The sequence below is a fragment of the Equus przewalskii genome, chromosome 9 (assembly GCF_037783145.1).
Source record: "Equus przewalskii isolate Varuska chromosome 9, EquPr2, whole genome shotgun sequence".
NCBI classification, from domain to species: domain Eukaryota; kingdom Metazoa; phylum Chordata; class Mammalia; order Perissodactyla; family Equidae; genus Equus; species Equus przewalskii.
Genome location: NC_091839.1, coordinates 62,550,204 through 62,572,061, shown reverse-complemented (window position 1 = coordinate 62,572,061; position 21,858 = coordinate 62,550,204). Strand labels below are relative to the sequence as shown.

General features: G+C 41.8%; 1 protein-coding gene across 1 annotated transcript in view; it reads left to right on the top strand.

The window, feature by feature from the left end:
- The first annotated feature begins 6,710 nt into the window (after positions 1–6,710).
- HDAC2 (histone deacetylase 2) overlaps positions 6,711–21,858 on the top strand; it is a 36,975-nt gene continuing 21,827 nt past the window's right edge. Inside the window, exon 1 of the mRNA XM_070556849.1 lies at positions 6,711–7,490. Coding sequence (XP_070412950.1) covers positions 7,439–7,490 — 52 coding nt within the window. The 5' untranslated portion in view covers positions 6,711–7,438. The remainder of the gene's footprint in view (positions 7,491–21,858) is intronic.

The following is a 21,858-nucleotide window of genomic DNA, read 5'->3' as shown; positions in this document are numbered from 1 at the left end:
AAACTACAGTCATGTGCCGCCGAATAACAGCATTTTGGTCAATGAAGGACAGCATATCCGACGGTGGTCCCACAAGATTAGGACCACATAGCCTAGGTGTGTAGTAAGCTATACTCTCTAGGTTTGTGTATGTACATGCTATGACATTTGCACAATGACAAAATTGGCTAACAACGCGTTTCTCAGAATGTATCCTCATCAGTAAGCAATGCGTGACTATATAAAGCAACTGTTAGAGAAATAAAAACAAGCCTGAACATTCTGTTTTTAAAGTTCTGCCTGAAAGACGCTTTCTAACTTACTAACATATCAACAAATGTAAACATTTATTGTGTGAACAGAGAGAATATAAAACTAGTATCAAACTATCTCTGCAAAGCAAGGTGGCCAAATTACGATACCAGCCCACCGACTGAATGTCTCTTGAAGAAAGATTACTAGTGGCACAACTAAGACCAGAGTCCACAGGGAAAATTTTAATGCTTTAGAAAATGTGAAAACTTGATTGTAGAAAGAAGAGTTAGCAGTACCAAAGAATGCAGTTTCTATGATTGTGCACACGCAGGTGGAAGTTGTTATATTAAGGAAAGTGTGGTAATCTTTTGGGGCACAGCAATGAAAAATTTGGATAAAAAAGAAAACAAGGTCACATGTCAATTATATCTCAGTAAAACTGGAAAAAAGAAAACAAATTTAGTTAGAAAAGAGAAAGAGAAGGTGAAGGAAAGTTCAGCTGGCATAATCTAACCTCCATTGCTGCTGAGTAATATCTGTTTGGGTTATCAGCATTCTCTGTCCATGTTCATATGAAAAAGATATTCAGTCTTCAATAATTTGTGATTCTATTCAAGTGCTTTTTTTTTTTTGGTGGTGAGGAATATTGGCCCTGAGCTAACATCTGTTGTCAATCTTCCTCTTTTTGCTTGAGGAAGATTGTCACTGAGCTAACAACAGTACCAATCTTCCTCTATTTTGTACATGGGATGCCACCACAGCATGGCTTGATGAGCAGTGTGTAGGTTCATGCCCAGGATCTGAACCAGCGAACCCCAGGCCACCAAAGTGGGGCATGCAAACCTAACCACTGTACCATCGGACTGGCCCCAAGTGCTTTTGATTAATATTCAACTTTTTTGTGTTAACATCAGCACAAACGGGATAAGAGCACATCAATTATTCTCTGCTAAATACAAATCTGATGGAGTTTTCTAGTTAAACCTACCCAAAGCTAATGTGCAGTTTCCTGGGAATTTTTGCATTTTTTTCTCCAATGATCAAGAAGAAGAATCTAGGATTCATCCTGAGTTGGATATAAAATATCTGTGGATTCATGGTATAAGGAAAAATTTCTCATTGTTAACAATGCTTTGGCATTATAAGGTCATGAATTGTGATGCATTTGAGATTTTATCCCTCTTGGAAGCTGATAAGTTAACCTGTTCCAGCTTCTTGGATGCTGGCTGAAGTCAGGAGACGCCTGGGTTAGAGACAAAGTACTCACTTTATTGCTCACAACATAGCAAGCTGCATGAGCATCAACATATTTGAGTCAGTTCCTCTTGCCCCCAAGTCCCACTGGGAATATGTAATGGACCAAGATGACACCTGCACACAGAGTGGGTTGCATTGTAAAAGAGAATGGCAGGAGCACAGGCCCAGACTTTCGCAGCGAGCAGTGAACAAGCCAGTCTCCCTTCCCCTGAGAGTGAGCAGTGACTCGACAGTCATGACATGGGCACCTTGACCTACTCAGTTGTCTGTGTGACTGGCCTTGAGCAAGGAGACAGATAAGGCTTACACTCCGGCATATTCAGAAATAACATGCAGGGACTCTCAGGGTCACTCCGGATCTGTCTCTTCTAACAACCCATCCCACACGTTCTTGGCAGACTCAAATTTTCACTTGAACGTATAACTCTGTAGACCACTCTGATTAATCTGACTGACAGGGGCTTCATTCAACTCGTCTGCTGTGGCATTTAATTAAGGCACTGCCACCAATAGCCAAGCAGCAGGATGAGGCCAATCTGCAGTATCGACCTCAACCAAGGTCTACCTTGGAGAGCCAGTGGCTTTCTCCTTACGATTTGACCTTTCTACTCGGTCTGAGGCATTAATCCAGTAGAGCTGGGTGCATTAGGGATGGTTCAGAACCAGCATCTAGGGCAATTCTATCATCTCTATCAACTCTGGCCAGTGAGTTGAGGTGAACCTGACCGCCTTCTAAGGCTCATGTGGTATTACCGATCGTCTTAGCTAAACTCAGGGACAGATTTCTTACCATCTTTTCTAACTGACTGACTCACCACATGAGGATAACCCACCATGGAGAGCACATAAATGAGTCAGTTATCCCTCTGGGGAGTTCCTCCAAGTAACCGAAGGTGGTCCCATTTCAGAGAGATCTCCCCTGTCATCGGAGGGCTGTGCGATCTATTGGTGGTTCCTTAAGCACTTGAAAGTCCCTTATAACCACACCTTGGGTGCAAGTTACTATGATCTTGGAAGTGGAGAAATTAATGTCTGGCTTCCACACAAGAAGTACAGTCCTGGGAGGGAACAGGGTGCCTCTAGAAAGAAAACATTGATTATAATTGTTGGGGCTCCCTAGTGGGACAAGTCTGAGAGCACAGGTTAATAGTGCCTCCAACATGGTGAAGAAGTCCCCCCATCTGGAGGAAAGTTATAACAACCAGGACATTGTTCAGGCATCTGTCTTTAAACTTACTTTCTGGCATTCAACCTGCAATCCTCTCCCCAGTTCCTCCTCATAAACAGGCAATAAAGTGGGGACCATTTAATTCCTAGTTGACCACACAATCTGGTCAATATGTTTGATATGGATTCCCATGAACTTTCCTCAAATTATGTTGGTTGGCAAGGCCCTCCTCTTTCCTTTTTCAGAAAGTTGTCTCTCTCAGCATCCTAGCCTCACCACCAAAAACTGAAGAAATGTGAAAGGTCTGAGATTTTACCCTACTTGCAAGCTAACCAGCTAGCCAATCACAGTTTCAGAGATACTAGTATAAGACACAAGACACCCATGTTAAAGACAAAGGATAATTTATTATTCAAAACAGCACTGACCAAAGTATCAGTGTTATTTTTGTGCTGTTGCCCTGAGCCCCAACTCCTACAGGCCAAGAGGAAGAGGGCCAGACGACACCTGCACTTGCAGTAGATTGCATACAGAAGAGGAACCCTGAATTTAGGGAAGCTGCATCTTCTATAACGGGTAGTAAGGATGCCTGCCCTTTGCTGCAAAGGGGGTCATTTTCTCTATCTTCCAAAGCTGTTCACTATACAAACATCTTTGAATAGATTGTTTGGAACAAAGGGCATTCAGTACCTCAGCTCTCAAGATAGTCAGAAATCTATGGAGAGTTGTCTCCCAACAGAAATCTATAGTTTCTTAGTAGAAATAAGCAGAATTCACTAACTTCTAACGCATATTTTGCATGAGTTAGGATTGTATTCAGCTACATATAACGAAATCCTGACTACAGTGGTTTAACCAAATGTGTTGTTTTGTTTTTTCCCCGCATTTAACCAGAAGTCCAGAGGTGGACAGTCCAGGTGTAGCACAGATATAAATGAGGTCGTCAAGGACCCAGGTCCCCATCTTCCTGCTCCACCATCCACACCATTTGGCTTTTCATCTGATGCATACCCCACCTCCATTTGTACAGTTCTGGTGCTCATTGGAGAGAAGTGATCAGATGTGAAGGAAAGTTAAAAAAACTGACATAGGAAAGAGGAAGAATTAAGATATATATGTAGAGTGATTAAGAGACACTAGCAAATAAATGTTCCCAGACACTATGGGTGTAGAATTTTACTAGAAAATTTGTGCAAGTATATAGATCGGATCAAAGTATTACTATGTTTTGAGGGTCATCAGCAAAGTATTAACCAATTAACAAGCTAACAGGGGTGACTTGAAAGGTTTAATGTAACTGAGTAATTTAGTAGATAAGCTATGATTCAAAAACATATTTTTAATGAAAATGCGAAATTTTAAATTTTGTTACACAAATGCACAGTTCAAATAGCACTATAATCTTTCATTGCTTGGTGCTACTGTTCTCATTTATGAGTTACAGCTTGTAGTACTGTGTAAAAATAGGCACCACGCTTCCGAGACTAGAATTCAGCTTGAGGCTGTTTTAGTTTGTGACAACACACTAGTGTTAGTCACGGTACTTCTCTACCTTCAGCATTACCCTATGGAATTGCTACACAGAATTTAACACCTTAGAGTAGAAACAAGCTTCTGTGAATAATTCTCTTATAGCAACTAAAAATTAAGCTATCTGCCGCAGTTGGTAGCAGGATATAATCCTTAGCATAGGCTGAGGCAACCGGTTTCTAAATCGTCTTATTTCTAAATAATCCGTTTATGTTTAACAGATCATTTCACTGAATAAGCTCAGAGAACTAAACATCTTCAGGACTGGAAAAATAAGTTCCTCTAGACAGAGCAGAACTAAAGAAAAATAGTTCAAGAATAAAGACAATCCTCAATTATGCATTCTATAAATGAAGCATGCTCTCAACTTTTCTTCTACTGTATATTGTCTAAAACTCCCTTGTTTTTCCTAACGGTAAAAATGTTTGATAGAGACGAGTTTGGATGTGGTAAATGAAGTTTGGAGCTTTGTCACTAGGTTTCAATAACTGATTCGACATTTAGCTCTGATGATCTAAAGTTCATTATAGGTGTTTAGGGACATGATTCTCATGGCCTGCTCTTACCAGTGAATTAAACTCCTTCTCCAATGCCAGTTTCTAAGGGTAAAATAATTCACTTCTATTGGCTTAAAATTATTAAATAATAAATAATAGGTTCTTCAACCAATCAAAATATACGTCCAGGTTTTTCTTACGAGTTCAAGGCTAGGTGTTGTGGATGCAAACAATAATTTTTATTACTATTATTACACAGAAATCATAATAATCCTTTCTATTCACATAGATCTTTACTGTTTAAAAACTATTCCATTTTGAATACTACTCAGCCATAAAGACAAAATCGTGTAATTTGTGACAACATGGATGGACCTTGAGATTATTATGCTAAGTGAAATAAATCAGACAGAGAAAGACAAATAACATATGATTTCACTCATATGTGCAAGATAAACATAGATAAGGAGAACAGATTAGTGGTTACCAGAGGGGCAGGGGGTGGAGGGAGGGCAAAAGGGGTAAAGGGGCACATAAATATGGTGAGGGATAAAAATATAGACTATTGGTGGTGAAAACAATGCAGTCTATACAGAAACTGATATATAATAATATACACCTGAAACTTACACAATGTTATAAGCCAGTATGACCTCAATAAATAGACTATTCCATATTGTTTTTCTTATTTGAGCTACTCAATATTCTTATGAGGAATTACTCTCCAAGTAACATGGCCCCCATTTTAGAGAGAAGGCAATTCAGACAGAAAAATGTTTAAGTAACTTGCCCCAAGTCATAAGCACTAGAGATACAATTATGTGCAAGACAGACATGGTGCCTCCTCTCCTGAAACTGTTTTAATGAGAACATTCAGAGAAGTTGAGGGCAACTGTAACATGCCAAGGATTGAGCTACAGGGGTACAAGTCACAACCACCATGTGAGGAGCACAGAAAACAGACTTGGGGGAGGGGACAGAGTCAGGGGAGTTTCCTGAAGTCAAGTCTCATTGCAGACAGACTTCACTATGTTGGCTCTGAGAAGAATATTAGCTTCTACTAAGTTAACTTATTGCGTTCTCAGAAACTACCAAGTTGACTTTAGACTTACTAGAGCAGAACTTTGAAAGTGAGTATCACGTAATCAACTTTACCTCTAAGCTAAGTGTAATGTTTCTTACACTGTGGTTCCTGTACCAACTGTATCAGGTACCTGGAGTACTTGTTAAAAATACAGACTTGGGGGAGGGAAATAGACGCTACCCTGGAATTACTTTTTCTAAATTTAGGGGGAGGTGAGGTCAGGAAATAAAGAGGATATTTTTGCTAGTGGCTCTGAGTGGTTCCTGCTTCAATAAGGCCTTTTTTTTTTTTTTTTTTTTTTGATGGGGGTGTGGGAAAGAATGTGTTGTATTTGGGGGAAATTGTAACTGATAGAGTTGGGCTAAGAGTGCTACATTGCAGACTGTCAGCCCCCACCCTTCACCCACAAGGTGGCTGCCTTAGAGTCGGTGCTTGATAAATGTTTCTTGATTTGCTGAACACAGGGACACAGGTATTTATAACTTCCCTGAGTTTTGAAAGTCCTCTTTCCTCGCTTTCTGCTCCAATCTTCCGACGTCCAGCCAGCAGCAGTGGAGTAGCTAGGGTGTGTGGATTTGGGGGAAAGACTGAATTATTCAAATCCAACACCATCAACAGTTGAGAGGACTAAGTTCCTTAATTTGCCTCCCATTGAGAAAGAAGAAATAGAAATAATACTTACACCCCAGCGTTGTAGGGAGTCTCTAATGAGTTACAGGTAATCTACTATAAATAGGTATCAATGAAATCTGTTCTAAGTGCAAATGCTTAGAACGGTGCCTTACACGTAAATGCGTTCTATCAGTGCTCATTCAAACTCAGCACACTCTTCTCTTTAACTTCTGTAACAGGTCCCCCTGAAAGGTCAGAACCTCGGAGCAATTACCAGTAAAAAACATAATCAAGAAATAAATGAATAAACGAGAAAACTGACGTGACCGGAGAGAGCGTCCGTGGGCTACGGACCGGCCGGTTTGCGGCACAAGGAAGGGGTTCGCGAGGGGTCTTTCTCCGCCCGCCTCGCGGCACGTGGCCAGCTCCGGCGGGAGCTTCGCGACAGTGGGGGAGGGGAGCGGCGTGGGACGACGTGAGGGGGTCTCCGCCGCCAAGGCTACGGTTGGGGAGGCACCGACTGCGCAGACTCGGGATAGGCGCAACCACTGTGCGAAGATCCGGAGGGGGGAGCGTTCACCCGGCTCCACGCTCCCTTTGTCTACTCGCAGAGCGAAAGCCTGCCCTTTTTTTCTCGTTGGGCGACCGTCTTTGGCACTGCCTTCTGCAAGTTACTCATCAATAGAAGACCTCTTATCCCAAGACTGAAGAGGCCTCTTTCTCTGGTCGCGTCCCTGCGTCCCCCCTGGGGGCCACCGTGGACGCGTCCCACCTCCCCTCGGCCTAGGAGGTGGTTTGGCTGCCCCCTCCCCCTCCCCAGTGTCGCGAGTTGGCGCTGCCGCCACCCCCTGCTCCGCGCTCTCGGCCCCTCGGCCGGGCGGTTCCGAGCTCTGCCGGCGCCCCCTCCTCGCCTCCCTCCGGTTCGCCCTTCTCGCAGGACTGCCACCCCCGCTTCATCCCAGCCGCCTTCTCTCCCCGCGAGCCCCGCGGCCGCAGCAGCAGCAGCAGCAGCAGGAGGAGGAGCCGGAGCCGGCGGCGGCGGTGGCCGGGGAGCCCATGGCGTACAGTCAGGGAGGTGGCAAGAAGAAAGTCTGCTACTACTACGATGGTGAGAGGCCGGCCGGCCGGGGCGGGCGGGGCTGGGGCGCCGGGCCGGGGCCGCCCGGCTCCGCGGCCGCCGTCGCGAGTGGGCGCCGGTGTGAGGGGTGGGGAGGAGGAGGGACCGCTGCTCGGCCGCATCTTAACCCGTTCCCGACCCGGCGCCGGCCGGGGGAGACCGTCCACGGCCCGCAGAGGCTGCGGGGGTCCCGGTGGACGCCCCCCTCCTCCGTCCTGCCCTCTCCCTCCGCCGCGCGGTCCGCCGCCCCGAAGTGGCCGCCGCTGGGACGTTGCCGGCTATCCCCGTCTTCGCGGGAGCGGCCAACGGGACGGCTCTCCCTGGCTCCTCTCCCGCCCGCCGCTCGTGGGAGCGGAGGTTTGGGGGTGCCCTGCTCCGGCCTCCTGCACCCGACCCCTCCCCCGGGTCAAAATCCCTACCCCGGCCGATACTGCACACAAAGCCCCGCGGCCTCGAGAGCTCCGCCCTGCAGCCCCCTCCCTCCCCCATCCCTGCCTGTTCCCCTCCCCTCCCCTCCGTCTCCGGCTGGACCGAATGTCTTCTCCTTTCTCCGCCTCCAGCCCCATCCCGGACCCCTGAACCCCTGGACCCGGGTCGGGGCTGGAGAGCAGTTCCTTAGGGTGGGGGTCCCCTCCTGCTTGGGGCACCCTCACACCGCTGTTTTGTGTGGGCTCCATCCCTCTCCTTTGTTCGCCGGGTTCTTTGAGCGCCACTTTCTCAGGATTCAAATGAGAAGGCTGCACTTCCTCAATAAAAATTAGGGTTTTCGAGTTTGAGGTAGTCGGTCTACGCGGGAAATACGACGGCGGTAGGGAAACGTGGAGGTGTTGCTGCTTGTGTTGTAGATGCGGAGCCTCGATGGGTCCAGGCTTGCCTCTGTGAGAGGTGGTTACCACCCACTTCTTTGTTGCTCTTTGTTCGATCAGGAAATACACCCTGCTCTGGAGGTTTAGGAGAGCATTGGCACCTTGCTTGTGAAAGCTGTTTCTGGGTGGTGGGAGTCCTGGTGTAGGAAAACTTTGAGGAGTGGTGCAGAAGTACTAAATAATCAGGTAAGCTGGAGCTCACGGTCCAGTGAATTCTAAAAGTCAGATAATTGAATTTGAGGGGTTCTTCTAATTTGGAGTTTGGGCAGTAACTTGGAATCTCTGAATCCTGTTTCCTGCGCCAGTCTAAATTATGCTAAATGGCATAGTAACCTGTTTTACAGATTTCACAAATAAATAGTGAATAGTAAATAGTTGGTAAGTAGTTCCTAATAGGTTCCTTTCCAAAAAAGGAATTCTAAAATTTAATGAAGCTGGGCTCAAATGACCTGAAGTCTGATCATATGATTTGAATGGAGCACTGTAAATTTTGGAAGCTGTTTCCTACATTCAGTGTACTATAAATCACAAAATCTTGGAAAACTAGAAAGACCTTAGAGGATTAGGTCAGAATAAATCTGACTTTAATTTGAAAATGGCCATCCCATCTCTCTTCGGTTAGCAAAGATGAATCTTTTAATGCTTGTTTATATAGAATAACCACCTGTGCCGTTTGTGGAAAAACCTAAAATCTTGCAAAACAAATTTAAGTTGTCTGGTATTAAGTAGCTAGTACTAGATAGTAACAGCTATGTTTAAAGAACACGATTTGAGAGGACCGTGTACATGTGTAGTACAGATTGATTTGAAATTACGCCGTCGTGGAGGGTGGAGATGGGAGTCCCTTTTTAATTTTAACATCAGTTATTAAAGTTTCTTAAAGTTCATTCTTGAACAATTCATGCATATTTTAGGTCACTGGTGAAACTCATGCCTTGCATTCCCTGATCAAATTGAAAAGTAAACCATGTGTGTAAGTTACTTTTTAAAACTATATTGTTTCTAAGGTTTAGGGATTTGTTCTTGTCAGGGCTTGGGGAAAGGAGGCTGGTTTAAAAAAGTTGTGGCGTCCGACGGCTCTTCCTGCAGCTCTTGGTGGCTGTTGACAGTGATGGGCTCTCATGGAGTAGCTGCTTGTACCTCCTTGTCACAGGCTGGAACTGTAGAACCGGGGAGGACACTTAAGTAGCAGTTTTGTGAACAGCTGTTTGTTCCTGGGCTCATTTATGCTGAGCCTTTGTTGGGGGAATGAGAGCAAACACTGGTCCCAAGGGCAGGATGCAGGCTTGATAGGTCAAGTGGAAACACTTAAGTCTCGTGATTGTGATTTAATCAATACTTTATACTAGGCCATTCAGCTGCTTCACCTGATGGCCACCACCAGGTGTGTAACTGACTGTGGGGAAATCTCTGCTTAGGTTGTCTTTTGTCCATGGCTCTTCCTTGACTCATTTTTAGAATGGAATTGTAGTTGCTTCCTTTTGGAATATTCTTTGGGTCTTTGTGGGGAGCCTGATAAAATATTCTGCAGAGATTATCAAATTGGATAGGTATCATTATGCTAATTGTTAGACTGTGATAGTATGCTAAACTCTGCACAGTTAATTCCAAAAGCTTTTTTTTAATTGTGAGGAAAGAGGATGCAGGTAAAGTGGCTTCTGCACCAAAGAATTCTGACTCAAAGGTATACAACAGGGTCTGGATTGGGAGTGGGTAGTGTCAGTAGTGATATGATAGGGCCTGAATAATCTGCAGGCCTAAATTAACTGGTTTTAACTTGTTGATAGAGGAAGTAGAAGGAAGAAAGAGTTAGGGAAGGAGTGAAGTAGCAAATTTGTACCCATAGGAATCCTATCTTTAGGCTTACTGAGACCCTTAGGCACACTCTTGGCAACAGAGAGAATGTCTAGCACATGTGAAAGGGACTTCTCTTTTTCTTTTTTTTCCCCAAGATTGGCACCTGAGCTAACATGTATTGCCAATCTTTCTCTTCTTCTCCCCAAAGCCCCCCAGTATGTAGTTGTGTATTCTAGTTGTGATGAAAGGAACTTCTAAAGACATAGGAGGGGCCAGCCCAGGATTTTCTGGTTCCGATCATGGGTGCAGACTTACGCACCTATTATCAAGCCATGCTGTGGCAGGTGTCCCATGTATAACGTAGAGAAAGATGGGCACGGATGTTAGCTCGGGTCCAGTCTTCCTCAGCAAAAAGAGGATTGGCAGCAGATGTTAGCTCAAGGCTAATCTTCCTCAAGAAAGAAAAATAAAAAAATAAAGACGTGTTTTTCTCTGTACGCTTTACAGTCTTGAGTATTATACCCTTTAGATCTCTGGAATCCTGATTCCAAGTGAACCTTCAAGCACTGATGGATGAGGTATCCTTAAACCTTTGAGGAAAAGTAAGAGAAGTTCATTATTTCTCTTATTGTCGCTATTGACTCATGCCTCCCAAGTTTCTAAAAACATGTTTCTAAATTTTGGTCATCTTGTCTGTACCTCAAGATTATCAATAATCTGTAAAATGATCTAGTCACTGAGATCCCTTCTGGCTTTAAAATAATGTGATTTATGTGCTTAAACATAATTAGCAAACCAAGTTGTGTTAGACTCTGATTACAGCGCGGTCATGCACCGCTCTACCGTAGACTGCATACACAATGGTGGTCCCATCAGATTAGTACCATACAGCCGAGGTGTGTAGTAGGCTGTACCATCTAGGTTTGTGTAAATACACTCGATGATGTTCGCACAATGACAAAATTGCATAAAGAAGCATTTTTCAGAACATGTCCCTGTTGTTAAGCAGTGCATGGCTGTAGTCCCATTTTTAATGCTTTATCTAGAAATGTTTACCATACTTTCTTTTGTATTAAGCCTGAGGCCAATCACATTTAGTGCCAGTTTCACTGTGTATACGATATAATAGGGTTGTATATAGATAGATAGATAGATACATAGGTGTAATTTATATAATCATGCACATATTGCTGTGTGCTCTATTTTTTCCTCCTCTGATAGAGTGCATCAAAATGTTTGGAGACAAGTGGTTCAGAGAAAAGCACTCAACACTCTACAAAGATAGAGTATAAAAGTTACCAAGATGGTACCTCCCAGTGTACTCCTATTTGACTCTAGCAGATTATAGGAATTCTACTTGGTAGCAGCCAACTATTGACAGATATTCTTAGACTTTTATTGATAACAGTGGTGCTGGTCCTTTTTTTTTTTTTTTTTGGTGAGAAAGATTGGCCTTGGGCTAACATCTGTTGCCAATCTTCCTCTTTCTGCTTGAGGAAGATTGTCCCAGTCTAATGTCTGTGCCAGTCTTCCTCTGTTTTGTATTTGGGACACCACCACAGCATGGCTTGATGAGCGGTGTGTAGGTCCATGCCTGGGATCCAAACCTATGAACCCTGGGCCACCAAAGCGGAGTTTGCAGCCTTAACCACTACACCACTGGGCTGGCCCCGTATAAATCTTATTATCCATGAAATAGGAAATCATTTCTTTGGAGGTAAATCAGATTGCTGAATGAATTACGGGAGCAGTTCATAAATACCAATGGTCTTAATTGCACATTATTTGAACATAGTAGAACATAACTCCTAAATAAGACTGAGATTTTCCTGTACTTGGATCCTCTTCTCCCAGATACTCCTTACCACTCACTTCCTTCAAATTTTGCCTTATCAGAGAGGCTTTCCCCTATTACCTTAGTCCCCGTTACTGCTTTTCTCCCTATCACTTGTACCACCTAACTTTTGTCTCTCCCCACTAGAATATAAGCTCCATTAGGATATAGAATCTGTTTTGCTTATGTCTATACCTCTACCATCTAAATAAAAAAATTTAAAAGTTTTTTTGAATTATTGATGAATAAATGATTAATACCTTATATTTTTATCGATAGAGTACTTTCATATAATATTCTCTCTCTTTTTTTTTAATTGGCACCTGAGCTGACATCTGTTGCCAACCTTCTTTTTTTTTTTTACTTTCTTCTTCTCCCTAAACCCCCCCAGTACGTAGCTGTATGTATTAGTTGTAGGTCCTTCTGTCTCTGCTATGTGGGATGCCACCTCATGTGGCTTGATGAGCGGTGCCATCTCCATGCCCAGGATCTGAACCAGCGAAACCCTGGGCTGCCGAAGCGGAGCGCGTGAACTTAACCACTCAGCCATGGAGCCAGCCCGTCTCTATTTCTTAAAATTGCGCTGAGTTACAGACAAGTAGGAAGAGTGGCATTTTGTCTGTTTTACAATGAAAATACATTTATATCTCTGTTTGACTCAGTCCACCACTTATCCTTTTCCACGGTGACTAGTTTTAATGTCCAAGGAGAGGTCAGCACCTGGTACTTAGACTTTTTTCCCCCTTGGTGACACAAGAGTGGAACTGTTTCTCCACTGCTACAAAAAAAGTATTAGTAGTTATTTCTTTCCCTTAACAAAAGCTTTAAATGCTTCTGTTGACAAATCCCTAAAGGAAACAGTTGGAATTGGGGAGGGAGGCAATAATCTCCTAGGGAATGATAATAGCAATGAAACATGAATGAGGTCAGATTTAAAAGTTCAAGTGGAAGGATGTTTGTACTAGTTAATAAGTCTTATTTCCGTCCATTTCAATAGCAGCCGGCTTATACTTATTCGTGAAGTCAACTTTGGGTTCAGAAGTATCAAATGGGGTTAGAGTCCCTACTGTGTGCCAGGTAGACGAGAGATTAAAGTCCCAAGAAGGAAATAAAAATCTGTTAAATAGTAAGAGAGGAGACCTTTGTGGAGTAATCAGACAAGGGAAGGCCTGAAGGAAGAGAATGGGCCAAACTGAAAAGAGTTTTCTTACATAAGAAATTGCAGACTGCAGAGGCCAAGTAGTTAGAAAGAACCTGCTGCACTTAACAGAAAGGAAGCCAAGAGGAAGACATGAGGGGACCATGGGGTGCCAGGCTGGGTAGTAAAGGGCCAGACCACACAAGACTTTGTGTTAAGAGATTTGGACTTTTATCTAGGGAGTGGAAAGCCATTGAAGGTTTTTAAGTAGAGACAACTCTTGGAAATGGAGAAAGGATGGTAAAGAGTGGTAGAATATAAGACAGAAAGCAAGAATCAAGTGTATATTGATCTACATAAAATGTAATGGTTGCAACTGATAGAAATGGACACATTTAAGAGGAGTTTTGGGAGTCAAACCAGTAGAACTTGTTGATGGATTGGAAATGGAGTTCGGGCTGGATGATGGTACAGAATAAAGGATGACTCCTAAATTTCTGGATTGCGCAGTCATGGGGCTCAATCCTGAGAGAAGAGGACTTAGGGCAGCACTCTTGTTCACTGACTTACCGAAGCACCTACACCTGCCTGGCACATGGTGGGCTCTTGATGTGTTGAATGAATGAACTTGGGAAACCCTTGATATTTAGAGGTTGGTGGAGGAGTGACTGTGGGGTAGGAGTAACACCCAGGGAAGTGTATTATGGAAGCTGAGACTTGGAATGTTTCAAGGAAGAGGAGTGGCCAGTGTGTTAAGGCTGCAGGGTGGACTAAGTCGTCTGTGGAAGCTAGAAATAGTACAGTAGCTTTTTTTGTTTTTCCCTTTGTTTCCATTTTTATATATATATTCATATAAAATCTGAGGCCTTGTTGATAAAAAGTAAGTTACTCTGATGGATTAGATAGTTTCTTTTGTTAATTTTCTTTAAATTAAAAAAGCCATAAACCTTTATTAAAAATTTGTGTTCCGTATTATGTCTGTTTCTTGTCAAGTTTGCCCTATCGTTTCTTTCTGGTGACTGTAAGTGCCATTGCTCTCCCAGTAGCTACTATTTAAGATTGGCTGAGTTGCCCTACCTGAGTTTGGATCTGACCTGTACTTGCTAGCTGTGACTTTGGCAGTATTACCTGACTTCTGCATCTCACCTTTCTTCACTATTATAAAATAGGAACAATATTAACAATACCTACATCATAGGATTATTGAGAAGATTAACGTATAACACATGTGAAGTGCTTAGAATCATACCTCTGAAAAAATTAGGAAAGAGGTGTCAAGATGGTGGCATAGGCAGACTTTGAACTCACCTCCTCCCACAGACACAACAAATTTACAGCTACTCTGGGAACAATTACACCTGGGAGAGAACTGAAAACTGAATAAAAAGAACCCCTGCAACAAGGGACAGTTTTGACTGAGGTGGAGGAGGCAGAAATTCCTTTCTGGAGAGAAAAAAAGCCACCTCCATGAACCACGGTGCTGTGTGGCCAGCTGGGAGCAATCATAATGTATGCAGCCTTCCCTAGAGGAATAGGGGGTCTGAGCAGAGGAGTGTTACTGCTATAAGCATCCTTTGGACACAGCACAGTTGAGACAAGTGTCATAATATCTGGCTTTGCTGGCTGTTAACTACAATGGGGAATACCCAAAGAAAAGCTATTGGACTTAAGGGGTGAAAAAGCTGGCTCCTAAAGGGCCCGTGGACAAATTCACCCATTTTAGAAAGCAACCTGAAATTACCAGAAAGAAAAGTACACAGTCCTTTGGTGAAAAGAGCCTCACCTGATAGGCTCTGGGTGTATCTCCGTGAGAGGTGAGACTTTTCCAGGGACTGAGAGATTGGCAGCAGCCATTATTGTGACCTGGTACAGGCCTGCTGATACAGATGCTGGCAGATGCAATTGGAGTTCTTCTGCTGGTCTATTAACCCAGGGGTCTGCCACACCTACTAGAGCACTGATTTAATCCAGCTCAGCTAGGGCAGGCAGATGCCCTAGGGACTGGCCCCACCCAACAGCAAGCCCTCAGGCAACTTCTTCACCCTGGTGGACTGGGTGCCTGGATCCTCTGCAGGCAGGCGAGTGGATCTGCCTCTGCAGAGCAGGGCATGCATGAGGAGTGGGTACAGGGTTGCTGGATTGTGTGGGGGCCTCTGCAGTGGGGCAACTGGGTACGCTCCAGGGCATCAGGACATGTGCATGGGCCAGGACTGTGTTGATGGTGTATGTGGACCTGTGGGCCGTGGGGTTTATCAGTGGCAGAAGGACCTGTGCTTCTCAAACAGCCACGTAGGGGATCAGCCCCGCCTTCCAAAGCCTGAAACAATTGGGTGCTCCCCTGCCTGGGGCTAGCCCTACTCAGTTGCAATCCAGAGAGAGCTGACAACAATGTTGCAGGCCAGAGGCTCACAGGAATTGTAAGCACCTGAGGGTAGCAACCAGCCATGCTGGGGGTGTACTCACTTAACAGAAAAACTTCAACAGAAGTGTTCTATTAGACCTTGCAGCCAACTGTGCTGGGGCTCCCCAAACTCAATAAAGTGACTGAAGGGTCCATAGCAGCCACATGCTGCTGAGCATTACAACCAGCCTGCCAGTGGGACAGCCTAGACTCCCTGAGCACCTGCAGTAAGAGCAACCTTGCCCCAACATAAGGACACATGTAGCCCACACAGGGGTCACTCCTGGACCATTTGGAACTGGTGATGAGAGGGAAGCACACTGCTGGGCCTCATAAGGCCTCGTGTAAGAGGCCACCTCTCCAAGATCAGGAGACATACTTGACCCACCTAATACATAGATGTAAGCACAGAGAAAGAGGCAAAATGGGGAGGCAAAGGAATACGTTCCAAGCAAGAGAACAGGACAAACCCCAGGAAAAGAACTAAATGAAACAGAAATAAACAATCTACCTGACAAAGAGTTCAAAGAAAAACTCATCAGGATGCTCACTGATCTTGGGAGAAGATTGCATGAACACAGTGAGAATGTCAACAAAGAATTGGAAAATATAAAAAAGAACCAATCAGAAATAAAGAATACAATACTGGAAATAAAAAATTCACTAGAAGGACTCAGTAGCAGATTGGGTGATAACAGAAGAATGGATCAACGAGCTGGACAAAAGAGGAAATCACCCAAGCTGAACAGATAAAAGAGAAAAGAATTTAAAACAACAAAAACAATCTTAGGGAACTCTGGGACAACATCAAGCGCAGTAATATTCATATTGTAGGTATCCTCGAAGGAAAAGCAAGAGACAAAGAGGCACAGAATCTATTTGAAGAAACAGTAGCTGAAAACTTTCCTAACCTGAGTAAGGAAACAGACATCCAAGTACAGGCAGCACAGAGAGCACCAAACAAGATAAACCCAAAGAGGTCCACACCAACACACATTATAATTAAAATGTCCAAAATTAAAGATAAAGAGAGAATCCTAAAAGCCACAAGAGAAAGGCAACAAGTGACATACAAAGGAAACCTCATAAGGCTGTCAGCTGACTTCTCAGCTGAAACCTTACATGCTAGGAGGGATATTTAAAGTTCTGAAAGGAAAACACCTACAGCCAAGAATGTTCTACCCAGCAAGGTAATCATTCAGAATGGAAAGAGAGTTATAGAGTTTCCCAGACAAGCAAAAATTAAAGGAGTTTATTGCCGAGAAACCAGTTTTACAAGAAGTGTTAAAGGGACTTATTTAAGTAGGAAAGAAAAGACCACAAATAGGAATAAGAAAATTAACCAAAAAAAAAAAAATAACCCACAAAAGGCAATAACAACACTGGTAAAGGCAAAAATACAGTAAGGGTAGGAGATCAACCACCTATGAAGATAATATGGAGGTCAATAGACAAAAGTACTGAAATTATCTATTTTAGTGATAAGAGGATAATGGATATACACACACAAAATAGGAGGTTAGATATGATATCAGAAACATAAAATGTGAGAGGAGGGGAGCAAAAGAGTAGAGCTTTTAGAAAGAGATGAAACGAAAGAAACCATCCACTCAATACAGATTGCTATGTACAGATATATGAACTTCATGAAAGTCACAAACCAGAAACTTATAATATAAATAATTATGAGAAAGGAACCCAAACATAATACTAAAGAAAGCCGTCAAGTCGCAAGGGAAGAGAGCAGGAGAAGAAGAAAGGAACAGAGAAGAACTACTAAAGAATCCAGAAAAAAAGTAACAAAATGGCAATAAGTATCTATTTACCAGTAGCTTCTTTAAATGTCATGGACTAAATGCTCCAATCAAAAGGCATAGGGTGGCCAATTGGATTAAAAAATAAATAAACAACTGTATATATACTGCATACATGAGACACACTTTAGACCTAAAGACACTCACAAACTGAAGGTGAGGATGGGAAAAGATCATGCAAATGGCAAAGAAAAGAAAGCTATGGTAGCAGTACTTATATCAGACAAAACAGACTTTAAAACAAAAACTGTAAAAAGAGACAAAGAGGCACTCATAATGACAAAAGGAACAATCCAACAAGAGGATATAACACTTGTAAATATCTGTGCACCCAACATAGGAGCACCTAAATTTATAAAGTAATTATTAACAGACATAAAAGGAAAAATAGACAGTAACACAATAATAATAGGGGACTTTAACACTCCACTTAGACCAATGGATAGATCACCCAAACAGAAGATAAGGAGACGTTGGCCTCAAACAACACATAAGACTAGATGAACTTAGTAGATATATAAAGAACATTCCATCAAAAAACTGCAGAATACACATTCTTTTCACATGCACATGGAACATTCTCCAGGATTGATCACTTATTAGGCCACAAAACAAGTCTCAATACATTTAAGATAAGATCAAAATAATACCTGGCATCTTTTCTGACCACAAAGGTATGAAACTATAGATGAACTACAGGAAAAAAATCACAAAAGCCACAAATATGTGGAGATTAAATAAAATGTTACTGAACAATGATTGTGTCAATGAAGAAATCAAAGGAGAAATCAAAAAATACCTGGAGACAAATGAAAATGAAAATACAACATGCCAAAATCTGTAGCATACAGCAAAAGCAGTTCTAAGAGGAAGTTTATAGCAATTCAGCCCTACCTCAACAAACAAGAAAAATCCCAAATAAACAATCTAACAGTTCACCTAAAGGAACTGGAAAAAGAAGAGCAAACAAAGCCCCAAATCAGCAGAAGGAAGGAAATAATAAAAATCAGAGCAGAAATAAATGAGACTAAAAAAACAATAGACAAAATCAATGAAACCAAGAGCTTGTTCTTTGAAAAGATAAACAAAATGGACAAACCTTTAGCTACACTCACCAAGAAAAAAAGAAGGCTCAAATAAATAAAACCATAAATGAAAAAGGAGAATTACAACGGACACCTCAGAAATACAAAAGACTTCTAAGAAAATACTTTGAAAATCTGTATACCAACAAATTGGGTAATGTAGAAGAAATGGATAAATTCGTAGAATCATACAACTTTCCAAAACTGAATGAAAAAGAAATAGAGAATTTGAACAGACCACTCACAAGTAAGATCAAAACAGTAATCTAAAACCTCCTCAAAAATAAAAGTCCAGGACCAGATGGCTTCCCTGTTGAATGCTACTGAACATTCAAAGAAGACTTAATACCTGTTCTTCTCAAACTCTTCCAAAAGAAGAAAATTACAGGCCAATTTCACTGGTGAACATCAATGCAGAAATCCTCGACAAGATACTAGCGAGTCGAATACAACAATATGTTAAAAAGATCATACACTGTGATCAAATGGGATTTATTCCAGGAATGCAGGGATGCTTGAACATCTACAAATCAATCAACATGATACAACACATTAGCAAAATGAAGAATTAAAATCACACAATCGTTTCAATAAATGCAGAGAAAGCATTTGACAAGACATAGATAGCATCCGTTTATCATAAAAACTCTGGATAAAATGGGTATTGAAGGAAAGTCCCTCAACATAATAAAGGCTGTGTATGACAAGCCTGCAGCTGATACCATTCTCAGTGAAGAAAAACTGAAAGCCATCCCACTAAAAACAGGAACCAGACAAGGATGCCTGCTTTCACCACTAATTTAACATAGTATTGAAAGTCTTAGCCAGAGCAATCAGACAAGTAAAAGAAAGAAAAGGGATCCAAATTGGAAAGGAAGAAGTGAAACTGTCACTATTTGCAGATGACATGATTTTATATATAGAAAACCCTAAAGAAGCCACAAAAAAACTTTTAGAAATAATAAATGAATATAGTAAAGTGGCAGGATACAAAATCAACACAGAAAAGTCAGTTGCATTACTATACACTAGCAATGAAGTAGCAGAAAGAGAAATTAAGAATACAGTCCCATTTACAATTGCAAGAAGAATAATAAAACATCTAGGAATAAACTTAACCAAGGAGGTGAAAGATCAGTACACTGAAAACGATAAAACATTGTTGAAAGCAATTGAAGAAGACACAGAAAAATGGAAAGATATTCCATGCTCTTGGATTGGAAGAATTAACATAGTTAAAATGTCCATACTTCCTAAAGGAATCTATAGATTCAGTGCAGTCTTTATCAAAGATCCAACAACATTTTTTACAGAAATAGAACAAAGAATCCTAAAATTTATATGGAACGACAAAAGACCCTGAATAGCCAAAGGAATCCTGAGAAAAAGGAACAAAGCTGGAAGTATCACACCCTGATTTTAAAGTAGACTACAAAGCTATAGTCACCAAAACAGAATGATACTTGCACAGAAACACACACAAAGATCAATGGAACACAATTCAGAGCCCAGAAATAAACCCACACATCTCTGGACAGCTAATTTTCGACAAGGGAGCCAAGAACATACAATGGAGAAGGGAAAGTCTCTGCGGTAAATGGTATTGGGAAAACAGGACAGCCACATGCAAAAGAATGAAAGTAGACCATTATCTTACACCATACACAAAAATTAACCCGGAATGGATAAAAGACCTGAATATAGGAAATGAGACTTCTAGAAGAAAACGTAAGCAGTGCAGTCTTCGACGTTGGTCTTAGCAGCATATTTGCAAGTACGCTGTCTGACTGGGCAAGAGAAACAATAGAAAAAATGAACAAATGGGACTACATCAAACTAAGAAGCTTCTGCACAGGAAAGGAAACCATCAAGAAAATGAAAAGACAACCTAACAATGGGGAGAACATATTTGCGAACTTTATATCTGATAAAGGATTAATATCCAAAATATATAAAGAACTTGTACATCTCAACAACAAAAAAACTAACAACCCAATTAAAAAATGAGCAAAAGATCTGAACAGACGTTTCTCCAAAGAAGATATACAGATGGCCAACAAGCACATGAAAGGATGTTCAACATCATTAACTATCAGGATCATGCAAATCAAAACTACAGTGAGATATCACCTCATTCCCATCAGAATGGCAATAATTAACAAGACAGGAAATGACAAGTGTCAGATAGGATGTGGAGAGAAGAGAACCCTCATCCAGTGCTGGTGGGAGTGCACACTGTTGCAACCACTATGGAAAACAGTATGGAGATTCCTCAAAAAATTAAGAAAAGAACTACCATACAGTCCAGCAATGCCACCGCTGGGCATTTATCCAAAGAACATGGAAACACAAGTGCATAAAGATACATACACCCCTATGTTCATTGCAGCATTATTCACAATAGCAAAGACTTGGAAGCAACCTAGGTGCCCATCAAGGGACGAATGGATAAAGATGTGGTATATATGCACAATGGAATGCTACTCAGCCGTAAGAAACGATGAAGTCTGGCCGTTTGTGACAACATGGATGGACCTTGAGGGTATTATGCTAAGCAAAATAAGTCAGAGGGAGAAAGTCAAGTACCATATGATCTCACTCTTAAGTAGAAGATAGAAACAACAACAAACAGTCACATAGAGACAGAGATTGGATTGCTGGTTACCAGAGACGGGGGCAGGGAGGAGGATGAAAGGGTGATTACGTACATGTGTCTGGTGAGGGATTGTAATTAGTCTTTGGGTGGTGAACATGATGTAATCTACACATGTATCAAAATATGATGTACACCTGAAATTTACATAATGTTATAAACCAGAGTTACTGCAGTAAAAAAAATGAACTGTAAAAATGCTGTTAAATAGAAAACTGAATGTCAGTAATTTTTATATAATCCTAAATTGTTTAAAAAAGTTATAAAAATTGCTGAAAATAAATTCTCAAAATGTAAATTATAAATGAGTAAAAAAAATCAGTGCCTCTTAGTAAGCACTCAGTAAATGTTAATTACTGTTTTCGTTGTCATTTTTTTTCAAACGCATTTGTCAGAAATTGCAACTGTACTCTCCCTTCTGTAGATTATTGGAGTCGTTCCCATTATTAGATCATTGGTGGCTTTCTGTTGGATTCTCAGTGTGTCCATAATGAGAGTATTTGATCTTAAGATATGGTAGATGTTAGAGTCGTTTCATCTTGGTAATTTTTACACAGACGGATTCAAGTTATGTGAAAATTAGAGTTTCTTTATTCTTACCCTCTTGATCTCTTTTGATAGTGATGATAACTTAGAAATACCTTCCTTGCGTTAACTTGGCTGCAGGATGCTTTGTAACTCTAGTGGGTTTCCGTATTTTAGAGTTCATTGAGATCAGGGTGCTTTCAAGGAACTGTACGTACTGCTACCTTATAGGGCAGAGCTTTATAG